The sequence below is a fragment of the Schistocerca cancellata genome, chromosome 5, assembly GCF_023864275.1.
Source record: "Schistocerca cancellata isolate TAMUIC-IGC-003103 chromosome 5, iqSchCanc2.1, whole genome shotgun sequence".
Classification (NCBI taxonomy): domain Eukaryota; kingdom Metazoa; phylum Arthropoda; class Insecta; order Orthoptera; family Acrididae; genus Schistocerca; species Schistocerca cancellata.
Genome location: NC_064630.1, coordinates 675,132,679 through 675,146,171, shown reverse-complemented (window position 1 = coordinate 675,146,171; position 13,493 = coordinate 675,132,679). Strand labels below are relative to the sequence as shown.

The window sequence follows — 13,493 nt, the reverse complement described above, 5'->3', positions numbered from 1 at the left end:
ACTTATGCACGTAAGTTAAAGTGATAAGAAAAGACAATATCCCTGAGAGAAAGAATCATGCACTAACAAAATAAAAATTCATGCTGATAAATTAAAAATAAAAATAAATGTAATTTTTTGTATATAACGTAACACTTGGCACCGACGTCACACCTTCCTAGGTTCAATACTTGCACCTTGCAGCGCACAGCGTGCTGTCACATTGAAAATGGCGTTCCCTGTCAGTCACGATGTTGTTTTTGTAGAAGGAAGAACAAGTTAGGGTTAACGTGCAATGTGTACCCGAGGCTGTGTAAATTCTCCAGTTTTTGTTATTTTACCGTGGACTTAGGTTGACAAAAGACATTCCCCATTTCGTGAGAAAGGTCTGCCACGTCAATTTTGGAGAGAAAATGTGCTCCACATGTCGTGTGTCTAGTAAGATTTACGACTGTGGGAGGTGGGAAAGAAGAAATCTCTACGATTTAACATCCCTATGGTCTGTCAGGAGCAACATAACTACACCAACTCCTCTTACTTCTTCTCTGGTAAGATTACTGGTTTCAAAAATAGATAAATAAATAAAAGATTACCGAGTGTCCGAACGACATTCGCCCAGCGATTCGCCCTGTTCCACATGATCAGGATATATCGATAGCACAGCCTCCACAGTCATTAGATACGGGCGGCAATGATGACAGAGATAATACCGTGCAGGAGACGAACGATACTGACTTCGAAGTAGGCATAGATGAGGGTCCTCTTTTGCCCACGCAGCTAGATCTAAATGATTTAATCCGTTATCTGGGACTGACAAGGGATAAGGCTTAGCTCCTATGGTCGAGACTGCATGAATGAAATTTGTCAGCAGCCCGAACGTCCTTTATACACTCCTGGAAATGGAAAAAAGAACACATTGACACCGGTGTGTCAGACCCACCATACTTGCTCCGGACACTGCGAGAGGGCTGTACAAGCAATGATCACACGCACGGCACAGCGGACACACCAGGAACCGCGGTGTTGGCCGTCGAATGGCGCTAGCTGCGCAGCATTTGTGCACCGCCGCCGTCAGTGTCAGCCAGTTTGCCGTGGCATACGGAGCTCCATCGCAGTCTTTAACACTGGTAGCATGCCGCGACAGCGTGGACGTGAACCGTATGTGCAGTTGACGGACTTTGAGCGAGGGCGTACAGTGGGAATGCGGGAGGCCTGGTGGACGTACCGCCGAATTGCTCAACACGTGGGGCGTGAGGTCTCCACAGTACATCGATGTTGTCGCCAGTGGTCGGCGGAAGGTGCACGTGCCCGTCGACCTGGGACCGGACCGCAGCGACGCACGGATGCACGCCAAGACCGTAGGATCCTACGCAGTGCCGTAGGGGACAGCACCGCCACTTCCCAGCAAGTTAGGGACACTGTTGCTCCTGGGGTATCGGCGAGGACCATTCGCAACCGCCTCCATGAAGCTAGGCTACGGTCCCGCACACCGTTAGGCCGTCTTCCGCTCACGCCCCAACATCGTGCAGCCCGCCTCCAGTGGTGTCGCGACAGGCGTGAATGGAGGGACGAATGGAGACGTGTCGTCTTCAGCAATGAGAGTCGCTTCTGCCTTGGTGCCAATGATGGTCGTATGCGTATTTGGCGCCGTGCAGGTGAGCGCCACAATCAGGACTGCATACGACCGAGGCACACAAGGCCAACACCCGGCATCATGGTGTGGGGAGCGATCTCCTACACTGGCCGTACACCACTGGTGATCGTCGAGGGGACACTGAACAGTGCACGGTACATCCAAACCGTCATCGAATTCATCGTTCTACCATTCCTAGACCGGCAAGGGAACTTGCTGTTCCAACAGGACAATGCACGTCCGCATGTATCGCGTGCCACCCAACGTGCTCTAGAAGATGTAAGTCAACTACCCTGGCCAGCAAGATCTCCGGATCTGTCCCCCATTGAGCATGTTTGGGACTGGATGAAGCGTCGTCTCACGCGGTCTGCACGTCCAGCACGAACGCTGGTCCATCTGAGGCGCCAGGTGGAAATGGTATGGCAAGCCGTTCCACAGGACTACATCCAGCATCTCTACGATCGTCTCCATGGGAGAATAGCAGCCTGCATTGCTGCGAAAGGTGGATATACACTGTACTAGTGCCGACATTGTGCATGCTCTGTTGCCTGTGTCTATGTGCCTGTGGTTCTGTCAGTGTGATCATGTGATGTATCTGACCCCAGGAATGTGTCAATAAAGTTTTCCCTTCCTGGGACAATGAATTCACGGTGTTCTTATTTCAATTTCCAGGAGTGTATTTTAGAAGTTCCGCAACTTATCAGATGTTAAGTTGAAAGAGGGTGTATTCACTAGCCCCGTTATTCGGAAACTAATGCTAGATGGAGACTTAGATAATGTAATGAACGCCCTGGAGAAAAAAGTCTCGACTGCCTATAATCATGTAGTTGAAAAATTAATTGAAAACAGTCGTAGCACAGAGTGCATCGACACAGTTGAGAACATGCTGACGAAATGCAAAATATTGGGATGTTCAATGAGTTTGAAGTTATACTTTCTTTTCTAAATTCGTATCTTGACTTTTCTCCTCAAAATCTTGGTTCTGTAAGTGGGAAACAGAGAAAGATTCCATAGGATATCAAGGACGTGGAACGACAACACAAAAGAACTTGGGACGTTCGGATAATGGGTGGCTACTGCTGGAGACTTCACCGTGAGCACATGGAAAGTCCCCGTAAGAGGAAAAGCAGTGGCCACGCCATGACAACTAAGAAAGCAGGGAATGAACAAGAACACTGCATTTTTTGTATCACATTATCTGCAGGCATCTGCTCATTGTGTACATATCTTAGTTTGTTCTTTTTTTGCTTATATTCTACTTCAGCATGGTTCGTGAGCTATATATGCGTACTACTTCAAAATATGATATTAGTATTGGCAAAATACCGCATTGGTGCCAAAACTGTGGGTGATGTGATGTTTTCAAAACTACTTTATAGTTTAGGAGGCATAAATACATAATGAACAACCACATTTGCGAAAAAAGTTTTCTCACTGTCGCACTGCGATATTAGTAATAAGATTTGCTTTTGACGTTTGTATCATAACGTATTGAAAGGAATTCACAGATTAACGATAAGAAAATATGGACAGAGAGTAAACTGAAGACAGGCAGAAGTAATGACGAACAGCGGGCATGAGGACATCAATAACTTTTACATCACAGTTAGTGATCACTAAGTAGCAGAGGGGAAGGAATTGTGTTATTGTGGAATAAAAATTACTCATGGCTGGCGAAGAAAGTAGGGCGTGAGAAACAGACTAGCTCAGACAGAATGGGATCTTCTCTACAAAAGAAGTCTGTCACTAGCAAACCTAGTCCATAATATGAGGAAGAAATTTATGAGAATGTACCTGAAATAATGCACCATGGAATCTGGGGAAAACCTGAAAAACTGTGGTGCAACTGGGTGTTAAAATATGTGGACTGTAAGTTAAGAAATGGTGGGTAAAGCGTTATTTGGACAACCCTGAGAGAAACTGGAGAATAATAGGACACGTGTTAAGACATCAGGAAATAACTTCCATGGTATTTGAAAGACCTGTGTAGTGTAAAATTGTAGGTGAAGATAGAGATTGAAGTATGCTATATCCAACAAATAACTGAGATCGTTGAGTGCAAGTGCTCCTCTGGGTACAGAAGAGGAAGTCATGGTGAGCCGCATCAAACGATCAGAATACTGATGACCAAAATAATTCTGTGGATTGTGAAACATTTACACCGTCTGTTATTGTATTTCCAGGATTTGGGTATCCTATACATACTGAGGCGGAGCAAAGGAAGAGACCAAACAGTTTGCCTAAATGAGCGTGGAAAACCACCTGAAAATCACTTGTTGACTGACTGTTATATCCTGAAATGAGGTCAGCGCGAGAGAGGAATTCGTGGCTCACCGCATCAAAACAGCTAGCAGACTGAAAGTAAACCTCTCTGCGATGCACATTGCTTCTTTTTGCGCTGATACTGCAGTTTGATGAATATCTCCGAAACATTCTTGAACCTATTATACGAATCCGTGATGAAAGACATTTCTCTCCTATGGATCTTTTCTACGTCCTTTATTAACCGTACCTGGCAAGGATCCCTGATTGACTGGAAATACTCAAGCCACTTCTTTCGATGGTGAACTGTAGTTCTTCTGGATCCTCACATCTCAGTTTGGAACACGCTTTGTCTACGACTTGTTTTATATGGTCACTCCTCTTTGTTGCCGTTATTATTTCTATTCTTAAAATTGACGAAGATACTTATGGTCATTGTCTGTACTACTTAAAACTATGTAAAACACAAATGGAATTAACTCTCAGTTTCACACAATGCCTCAATTCATGAAACTTGAATACATCTGTAGCATTTCGTTTCCTAAAGGGAAGCAGCTGCCCTTCTCCCTTAAAAAAGACATAATATAAACATAGAAACTATTAGCTTATTGCTAATTGGAAGATTGAATGGGTGCCGCATAACGAATTCGTTCATGTGAAATAATTAATTACTTATTTTGGAGTATCAAAGATTAATTGGCCAATTACACGAAATAACTGTAAATGTCAGCACAACTAGTCATCTCACTACACTGTCATCTCTCGTCTCGCAACGTCGATGATGATACATTTAAGTCAACAGCTATGTTCCAAATAGATGCAGGATCACTACAAAGAAAATCTTGGTCACAGAAAATGAACGACACTAGTGGACGTTAGACAAATAGATGACAGTGTAAGTAGACTGCTTCTGTGTTGGCTGCGCTGTATAGCGCTTTGCATTGGATCTCTGACTGCGCTTTCTTCGTAAGAGACTCGCTCGAACTCGTTGTTGGAAGTTAATCGCCAGTAGTGTTGGGCACTTGGAAGTTAGTCGCCAGCAGTGATGGAAGTACTGTTGGACGTTGGAGGTGAACAGCCAGCATTGATGGATGTTAGATGTGAGAAGTTAGCACTGATGGAGGGTAGAGGTCTGTAGTGTTAGCGTAGGCTAACGACTTCGAGAGTGAAATTTACTCATGACTATATATCTTTGTACTGGATGTCAATGAGGATTTATATTCTTGTTTGAACTGGATGTCACATTATTGAGGTAAAAAATAAATTATTTGGTTTGCAACAAAATCTTTCCTTTGCTAACCACATGCCTATTAGTAGTTACTGGCTTTACTAGTTAGAATCTTTTATTTAGCTGGCAGTATTGACGCTCTCTGTATTGCAGTAGTTCGCGTAATGAAGATTTTTGTGAGGTAAGTGCTTCATGAAATATATAGGTTATTGTCAGGATTTCTTCTTATTCATGGCCATTCTTTCGTATTAATTATTTCTATTAATTATGTTTCAGCTGTCACATTGCATTACGCTACAACATTGTGGGTCAGTGTTGACATGATAAGAAAAAGTAATGAGAAAGTAGGTTCAGTACGTTCAGTTTTGCTCAGCTGTTTCAGAATGAAATAACGTAGAAGTTTCATCTTCTCAGTCATTCAGCAAGTACAGATGCATACATTTAAATAAAGAAGTTTCAACAGACTTCTTTGCCTGCTTCCAGAAGCTTTATAAAGTTTGCATGAGGATTAAGGCTAATTACTTCGTATCTGATATTTTCTATACGTGTTATTGTGTTTATGTATGTGTGTGTATCTTCCACTTGGCATCTCACTTGTCTCCATTACCGTTACTCAAAATTTACTCAAAAAATTGTTCCTGCCTATGTGAAAGTAAGTATCTCCTGTCTTGGCTCGAGCGGACGAGGAGGACATTTTTGATTTCACTGTTACTGAAACTCACTTTCAGCGTACGCAGAGTTGCCCTCAAACGGAAAGTTGATGCGAACACATAAAAGTAATGCAAATGCATTATTTGTGAATGTGGATGTACGTCTTCTCTTATACAAATTTCAGAACTGACTTCCATTTATGGGGAAACCTGCAACTTTCGCCGTTATCAATAATTTCCAAACGTGAAAGGAACTGTCAGTAAAAAATACAGGGTCAACATTAATAAAACCGCCTAACCGCAAAGACCGATTCCTGATTGGAAACAGAGGAAAGAACGTCACATGAAATTGGTTCAAATGGCTCTGAGCGCTATGGGACTTAACATCTGTGGTCATCAGTCCCCTAGAACTTAGAACTACTTAAACCTAACTAACCTAAGGACATCACACACATCCATGCCCGAGGCAGGATTCGAACCCGCGACAGTAGCAGTCGCGCGGTTCCGGACTGAGCGCCTAGAACCGCTAGACCACCGCGGCCGGCTATGAACATGTGCCTGGAAATGGACAACAAAACATCGTGGAAAACAGTACATAGCTGCATCGCATCCACGTAGCTATTTATGTTGAAAGTGGCTTTCGTCAGATGCAGTGCACGCTTTCACACGTTGTATCATGGGTTCCCGCACTCTTTCGAACTTTCCGCCCACTCTCCGAATAGCGACACACGAATCGGGAGCAATCTGTTGAAGAGTAAGCGCACCACGAACTGGTTTAGCAAACACAACGGTTTTCAGATGCCCCCAGAGGTAAAAATCCGGTGATCAAGCAGGCTATGCTACAGGACTTCCGCCTCCTATCCAACGTCCGTCAAAGGTGTTGTTGAGGTGCTGGCGAACTGTAATGCGTAAGTGGAGTGCTGCTCCGTCATGCACAAACCATATAACCTGTAGTAATGATAAAGGTGCATTCTAAAGTAGCCCAGGCAGAGTATTCCGCAGTAAATCCAGGTACGTTCCTCCGTCGAACGAGGAATCCCTGCCCACAAATCGATGCTGAATCCATGGTGAGGATGTGCCTCAACCATTCGTCGATGGTTGTCTATTGGCTACAGATGACGACTATGTAGATAGCTAATGCCAGTACTAGTAAAAGCTGCTTCGTCGGTAAAGAGGACTGGCGACAGAAGGGCCATAATTGTGATGGTCTGGTGCGAAAACCAGAGACAAAATCCTTCCTGTAGAGGGAAATCCGCTGCTGAAAGAAAAATGGTTCAAATGGCTCTCAGCACTATGGGACTTAACATCTGAGGTCATCAGTCCCCTAGAACGTAGAACTACTCAAACCTAACTAACCTAAGGACATCACACACATCCATGCCCGAGGCAGGATTCGAACCTGCGACCGGAGCGGTCTCGCGGTTCCAGACTGCAGCGCCTAGATCCGCTCGGCCACCGCAGCCGGCTCCGCTGCTGAAAATCCTTGCACTTTTTGCAGGAGGTAGGGGGTAATAGCGGTTGTCATCCCAGGTTACTCATAATCTTACTTTGGCCTACACCATGTCGGCGGGCTACTTGCCTGGAACTTCTGCTAGGGTTCGTCTCAATATCATGTAGAATGCTGCCCTCCAACTCTGGCGTACGCATAGCCCGCCACCTTCCTCCACGTTCTGAAGACATAGATGCCAAAAAGGGGGTTGAAAGTTGCGTCACGTGGTTGATGTGTGAGGGGGTAATGTTTTTGGTGCACCCGTGCAGCCTCCTATCTGCTCCCATCTGCTGGGCCGTTCGTGAAAACCCTCTCGGCTTGTTCCCGACATGAATGCAGGACGATTCTGCTGCAAAGAACACACGACAAGCGACCAGAAGAACCTTCATTTATCAGCGCCATCTACCTTGGCAACGATGAATTTCCAGACACAAGTTCACAGCGCCTTTTTTCCTTCATTTCCAGTCAGTGGAATTTGTCGGTTTCATTAATGTTCCCTCTCTATAAACCTCAAGTTCGACAGGACATGGAACTGATGATTCCCTGGTTAGCAGTCTGACACGTACTCAGTAAAAAAAACCTGGTTACTTATTATGATAAAGTCATTTTTCTCAATTCCGGGCTACCATAACAAATTTCGCAATTGAACTGGAAACCAGCAGTTGCGTGACATTTTCCAGAGAAATACGTTTTGTCAACATGACACACTGTGCAGGATCCCCTATTTAGCGAGAGCTCTTCTGTGTACTTCCATAACGGCGCTTTTCGCCACATGCTTTGTCCATTCGCTCTTTGTATTTCGTCGCACTGCTGCGTTTTCGTGCTTTGTTGTTTACCGGCAGAACACACCTGATATGCATCCTTCACACTATGCAGCACTATCTGGAATAAAATTCTTGCCGAGGTCACCCATGCAAATTTAGCAACGCTCGTTAACACATTCCAGACGCGCTTCACAGACGCGGTGTGTTCGTTAACTGTTCATTTGTGCCGAAAGGTAGCGTGTATTTTAGACAGACACGCGACAAACTATACAGACGCCAAAGAGTTCGACGAAACACTATTTAGCACATGAGAGCATATGCTGCAAAAGGAAAACCTCGTATTTACCAAAAATCAGGTCACAATTTCTGGTGTGGCATATTCCAGAAAGAAATCTGACCAAAGGGAAGTTTAGATATTTGCGTTACAGTAAGAGCAACGTGTTCTGGGCACCTGGCCGCAGCCCTTTTTCTAAGCGTATCCTGCCACAGTAACGAGAAGGAAACAGAAGAAATTTCTATATTTTCATGATTCGCTTACGTCCGTTATTAGTATGTGGTACAGTATGTAAGTACTTCCTTGAGTTATCATCACACAGTCTTTGGTGAACTAATGCACACGTGACATAAAGACACGTGGGAGGCATGAGACCACAGTTGTAATAATCAGAAGTTCTGCATTCAGGCTGACTGGCCATCAATGGTTGAAATCTTACATCAGGCAAAGAATGAATTTAATGCTCACACGACGCGTTTCGTAACTTAGCCGTCATCAGATATCCAGGAGCGATTCCTTAAGGCATTTCGACTTCTGTGTGAAACAAAGATTCACAGACTCCGAATATTTGTTCAAATATTTGAGAGGGGCGAAAATCTTACCATACTGGAATTTTGTGAATTTGGAGAATAAACAAAATAAAAAATCCAGTTTTGCAACCAAGACTGTTTTTTTTTTTTTTTCATACAGTCCTAGTTTCTCTGTCACACCGCCATGGATTGGAAAATGTTCTACAATGGACTTTTGTTCAAATTTTCGTAACAGAACAAAGAGTGCCAAATGGACAAGTGGGATATCAAATTGTCCAACGTGAACGGCAGTTTTCAAAAATGTTTTAATTGCTTGAAAGTAATCAACGTTTTTAGGAAAAATTTAATTCGTGGTTTGAGGGGAAATAATAACAGAATACCGATCGATATTTAAGATATATTATATGCTTTCTGAAAAAAAACTGAAAATAAAAAATATGAGAGAAAAAAGGTCAAACTTTTTGTGAAATGATTGTTTAACAGTCGGAAATAAAGTACGTAATTATATTTTTCTGGAGACATACCGAGTCTCAACTTCATCTTCGATAAGGTTAAAAGCTGATGTAAGCTTCAGTATCTCTCCAGGAAAACGTATTACGTTAGATCAATATATCACCTGTGCTTGAGGTACAGGTAGAATTTCCTCGTTACATACGAAGCTTGGGTGCTATTCCACTATCGGAGAGCCTTGACACTACTGTAGATTTAAGAAGGAGGAAATTAACATGGGCTGAGACATGAACGGAGGTATGTGTTCGGGAGGGCATTCGACTAAAGTATTACGAGCAGCAATGTTAGTCATTGTTAGTGGATAGCACATCTGCCTAGTAAACAGGGGACTCGGGTACAAGCCCTGGCCAAGTCCCATATTTTAATACATTATTTCAGGTTATATCCTTATCGAGATAAGGATATAGGGAAATATCTGGCGCACCTGTGAATGATGACCGAGATAATTTAAAGTTGATTGATAATCTGAAGTTCATTATTTAACTTAATATCTTGGAATTTAAAAGAGAGCTAGAGGATATTGGTCTTGTGGAATTTCACACAATGGTCTTCGTATATAACGTACGAGCATATCAGCCACTTTACATGATATCGAACACCATCCCATGGCGAGTTAAACGTTTCTTTGTTTTATTTCTTACTTTTAGATAGTTTGTATTTCTGCGGTATTGGTCTAATAGATCCTATGGGGTGGTTTTGCCGTTGGTGGCAATGTGGGTTCCACAGAGCCCATCTATTTGCCTAAAAGTTCCTTCTGAATACCATCTTTATTCTGGTTTAATGACACGATTTTTCCGATTACAAAAACTGCACTAAGAATTACGCTGTAACTGTGTAATAGAACAAATGTGCTGTCCTTTAAGTTGTGAAAATCTGTGATCACGATTCGGATCCCAAGTATGTGGAAAACTGGTTGCGGCTTAAGACTTTGAATAGGTCCGTGGGGTGAGCTCGGTTAGTACCGTTGGTAGAAGAAGGTGTTACAGGATGATACTCGATCTGAAAAACTGTTCTGTCTTATTTGTTCAATTAGGAAATTACCAGTAATGTAGTCTCCTCCGTAGGCTGGTCTCGGATTTAACTGGTTCGAATGCAGGTGTGGAGGAAATTTTTCGTCAGCAATACCCGTCTCGGTGGGAAGGAGAAGTGGCAGCATAAAGTTCCTGATCACCAGACTTTTCTTCGTTAACTTGGATTAAATTCCAAACCTCTTCGCCAAGTCTCATGCAGCGAGGCATTGTGATACTGTTGATTGCAAACCGTCCGTCTGTAGCAGATCGCGGTGGCCGAGCGGTTCTAGGCGCTTTAGTGCGGAACCGCGCGACTGCTACGGTCGCTGGTTCGAATCCTGCCTAGGGCATGGATGTGTGTGATGTCCTTAGGTTAGTTAGACTTAAGTAGTTCTAAATTGTAGGGGACTGATGACCTCAGACGTTGCCAAAAGATATGGTAATATATTGATCTCGTAAATACAATCAACCTGCTTTCAGGTAAAAAAGATGTGTTGCAAAACTTACTGAACTCCCTCATATAATCTTTTGCCATGCTAACGTACAGGGAATTATTACATAAAATATCTCTTGTGCTGCGGAATTAATTGTGGGAAGGGACAACGGAAGGAAAACTTTGTTTAATGTATCATTGACAACTAAGTCAACGTGGAAAGAACCCAGTAAAGTATAGGAGAACGATAGCAGGAGGAACCATTCCGGCATTCACCAAACTCTTGATCACCGGCCGGGGATTTGAATACCACTCCTTTTGGACGCCTGCCCTGAGGCTCAACCATTGTGCCAGTCTCGCTCGGTAAGAGAAAATAGTTCCTATTCTACCATTTCATTACTGAGAGTGACCTATTTAGCATGATGGTTTGCGCCGTTGGCTAGTTAGTTTCTGCAAGCTGCAAAAGTTTGACAAAAGAATATATCGAAACCCTTATAATGATCTTTGAAGGGAAAGTCCATCAAGGGCTTGAGACACAACTTTTACTTTTATTCCACTAGTGACAGAATTTGTGGCACTTACTGTAAGGATGAAGCGAAGAAAACAACTGCGTAATTATTCAATTGGTAAAGTCTGAATTAATTGGCGGTTAATGTTGATTACAATACTGATTCCACCTTAAGAGGACAATGTGGTAGTGGTAGCCGATATATTTCACGGAATGTGGGTATACTTTAGAATAAATTATTTTTTTAGCAAAGTGTGGGATCTGCGGAGGATGAGAAACCTTATGATATGGTAATTTGAACAGGGTAATTTTAACCTGAAATGTCATTTATTTTGGCTAAAAGATATTTCATACAAAATGAAAACGCTAACCTTAAACCTAAAAAACCTCACACTCGATTTACAAAGGACTGTCGAAAACTTTTTCCCTAAATTTCAACTTCTAGTGGACTATATTTCATTTCCTCGTTTAATTGGCTCTCAGTATGAGCCTTTCATTATTACGTTGTCGACTGGTTTATGTTCAATAATTCACAAGAAATCACAGAATATTCAGTTTCGTTTATTATTGTGTAGCATGTCGTCAGTGAATTCATACGTACGAGTACCCTCATTTTAGCTTTCAGCTTGTGGCACGCTGTTGCCGGATTGAACATTTCCTCGTTTCATTTTGGTTTAATCACTGTGTATCGCTTTGCATACGAGCGTTACGCATACTGGAAAACGCGGGATGGCCGACTGAAAGGTTATTCCAAAATGAAGTGTCACCGGCGCGTGATTACTGTATGTGCAGAAACTGTCGATGACAACAGTGCATAATGGCTTAAAAAATAATGACATTATTTTCAGAGAACTTGTTTTGCGAAGGTACAAATCAGAGAGATGTAAGTCACAGATGGTACCTTCCATTTCTCAACACACAACTTTAACCAGGTAGATGGGAATGACGATCTGTATGGGCCGGTTGTGTTATCTCTGGAGTGTGGTATATGTTTACTTCAGTCTTGTGGCAATTCTTCGTTACGGGCAAGCCGGCACATGTGTCCTGGACACACGTTTTCTTGTAGGAGAAATTACGTTTCTGTCTCTTGAAACAGTGGAGCTTTCTGTCTGTCGAACACCGTGACAGGAGATACCCATTTCTCATTGCTTATCAATGTTATCGGCTAGTTCCTGTTTACGATGGTACACCTTTTTCAAGACTGCAGTCGCCACATATGCTGGTCGAGTCGAATACGTGGTATGTAATCTCCAACAAGGAATGGAAATTTGTGGTAAGGACTATGGGACCAAACCTCTGAGGTCATCGGCCCCTAGGTTTACAAACTACTTAATCTAACTTGAACTAATTTACGCTAAGGACAACACATATACCCATGCCCGAAGGAGGATTCGATCCTCCGACGGGGAGAGCAGCGCGAACCGTGCAAGGAGCCCCTGACCGCAAGGCTACCCCTAGTGGCTCCAACAAGGAAATGAATGACAGTTAAGACAACATAAGTGACCCTACTGCTCTGCGAACGGCGTTGACAGTTCTTTACAGCATGTGCTAACAAGGGTAGTGATAAGACAGTTTTGCGTGATCTGAGCTCGTCTCAGCGTTTTTCAGAAGCAGATTTTAACGATATCGCTCTCTCCCACTATACTTCCCGTCAGATTAGCAAAGAATTTTTCTGTGTGAGTAGTGCCGAAATATGTTTGTTGTGGCGTGGCCGAACATTGGAACTGAGAGTCCACAAATTAAAACTTGTTTTCTTTCTTTTACGTCTCTCATGCAACTAGTTTGAAGTGCCCCGCCACGAATTCCTCTCCTTTGTCAATCTCTTCATCTCAGAGTATCACTTGCAGGAATCACTTGTAGCCAACATCCTCAGTCAATTATATGTTGCATATATTCCACTCACCTCCTTCCAGTAAAGATCATACCTGCTAGTGAAGTACAATGGACGCCCTGTTGTCTTAACAAGTGTCCTATAATCCTGTCTGTTCTTCATGCAGTATTTTTCACATGGTTCTTTGTTCGCCGATTCTGAAGGGAGCCTTGTCGTATACTTATCAGTTCACCTAATAATTTTGTTCCTTAAAGATAACCGAACGAGATAAAGCAGCAATGAAGTCGTGTTCGGGAAGACGGAGGTACATATTCTAACCCAGACTTCTAAATTTAGTTTCTCCGTGTATTGTTGAACGCAGCTGCCTGGATGACTCCCTTGAAAGGCACAGC

General features: G+C 43.1%; 1 protein-coding gene across 1 annotated transcript in view; it reads right to left on the bottom strand.

Annotated features, from left to right (window-relative positions):
• LOC126188758 (nephrin-like) overlaps window positions 1-10,864 on the bottom strand; it is a 645,061-nt gene extending 634,197 nt beyond the window's left edge. The window contains exon 1 of the mRNA XM_049930368.1: window positions 10,837-10,864. Within this exon, the coding sequence (XP_049786325.1) occupies window positions 10,837-10,864 (28 nt within the window). The remainder of the gene's footprint in view (window positions 1-10,836) is intronic.
• Between the last annotated feature and the right edge of the window lie 2,629 nt (window positions 10,865-13,493).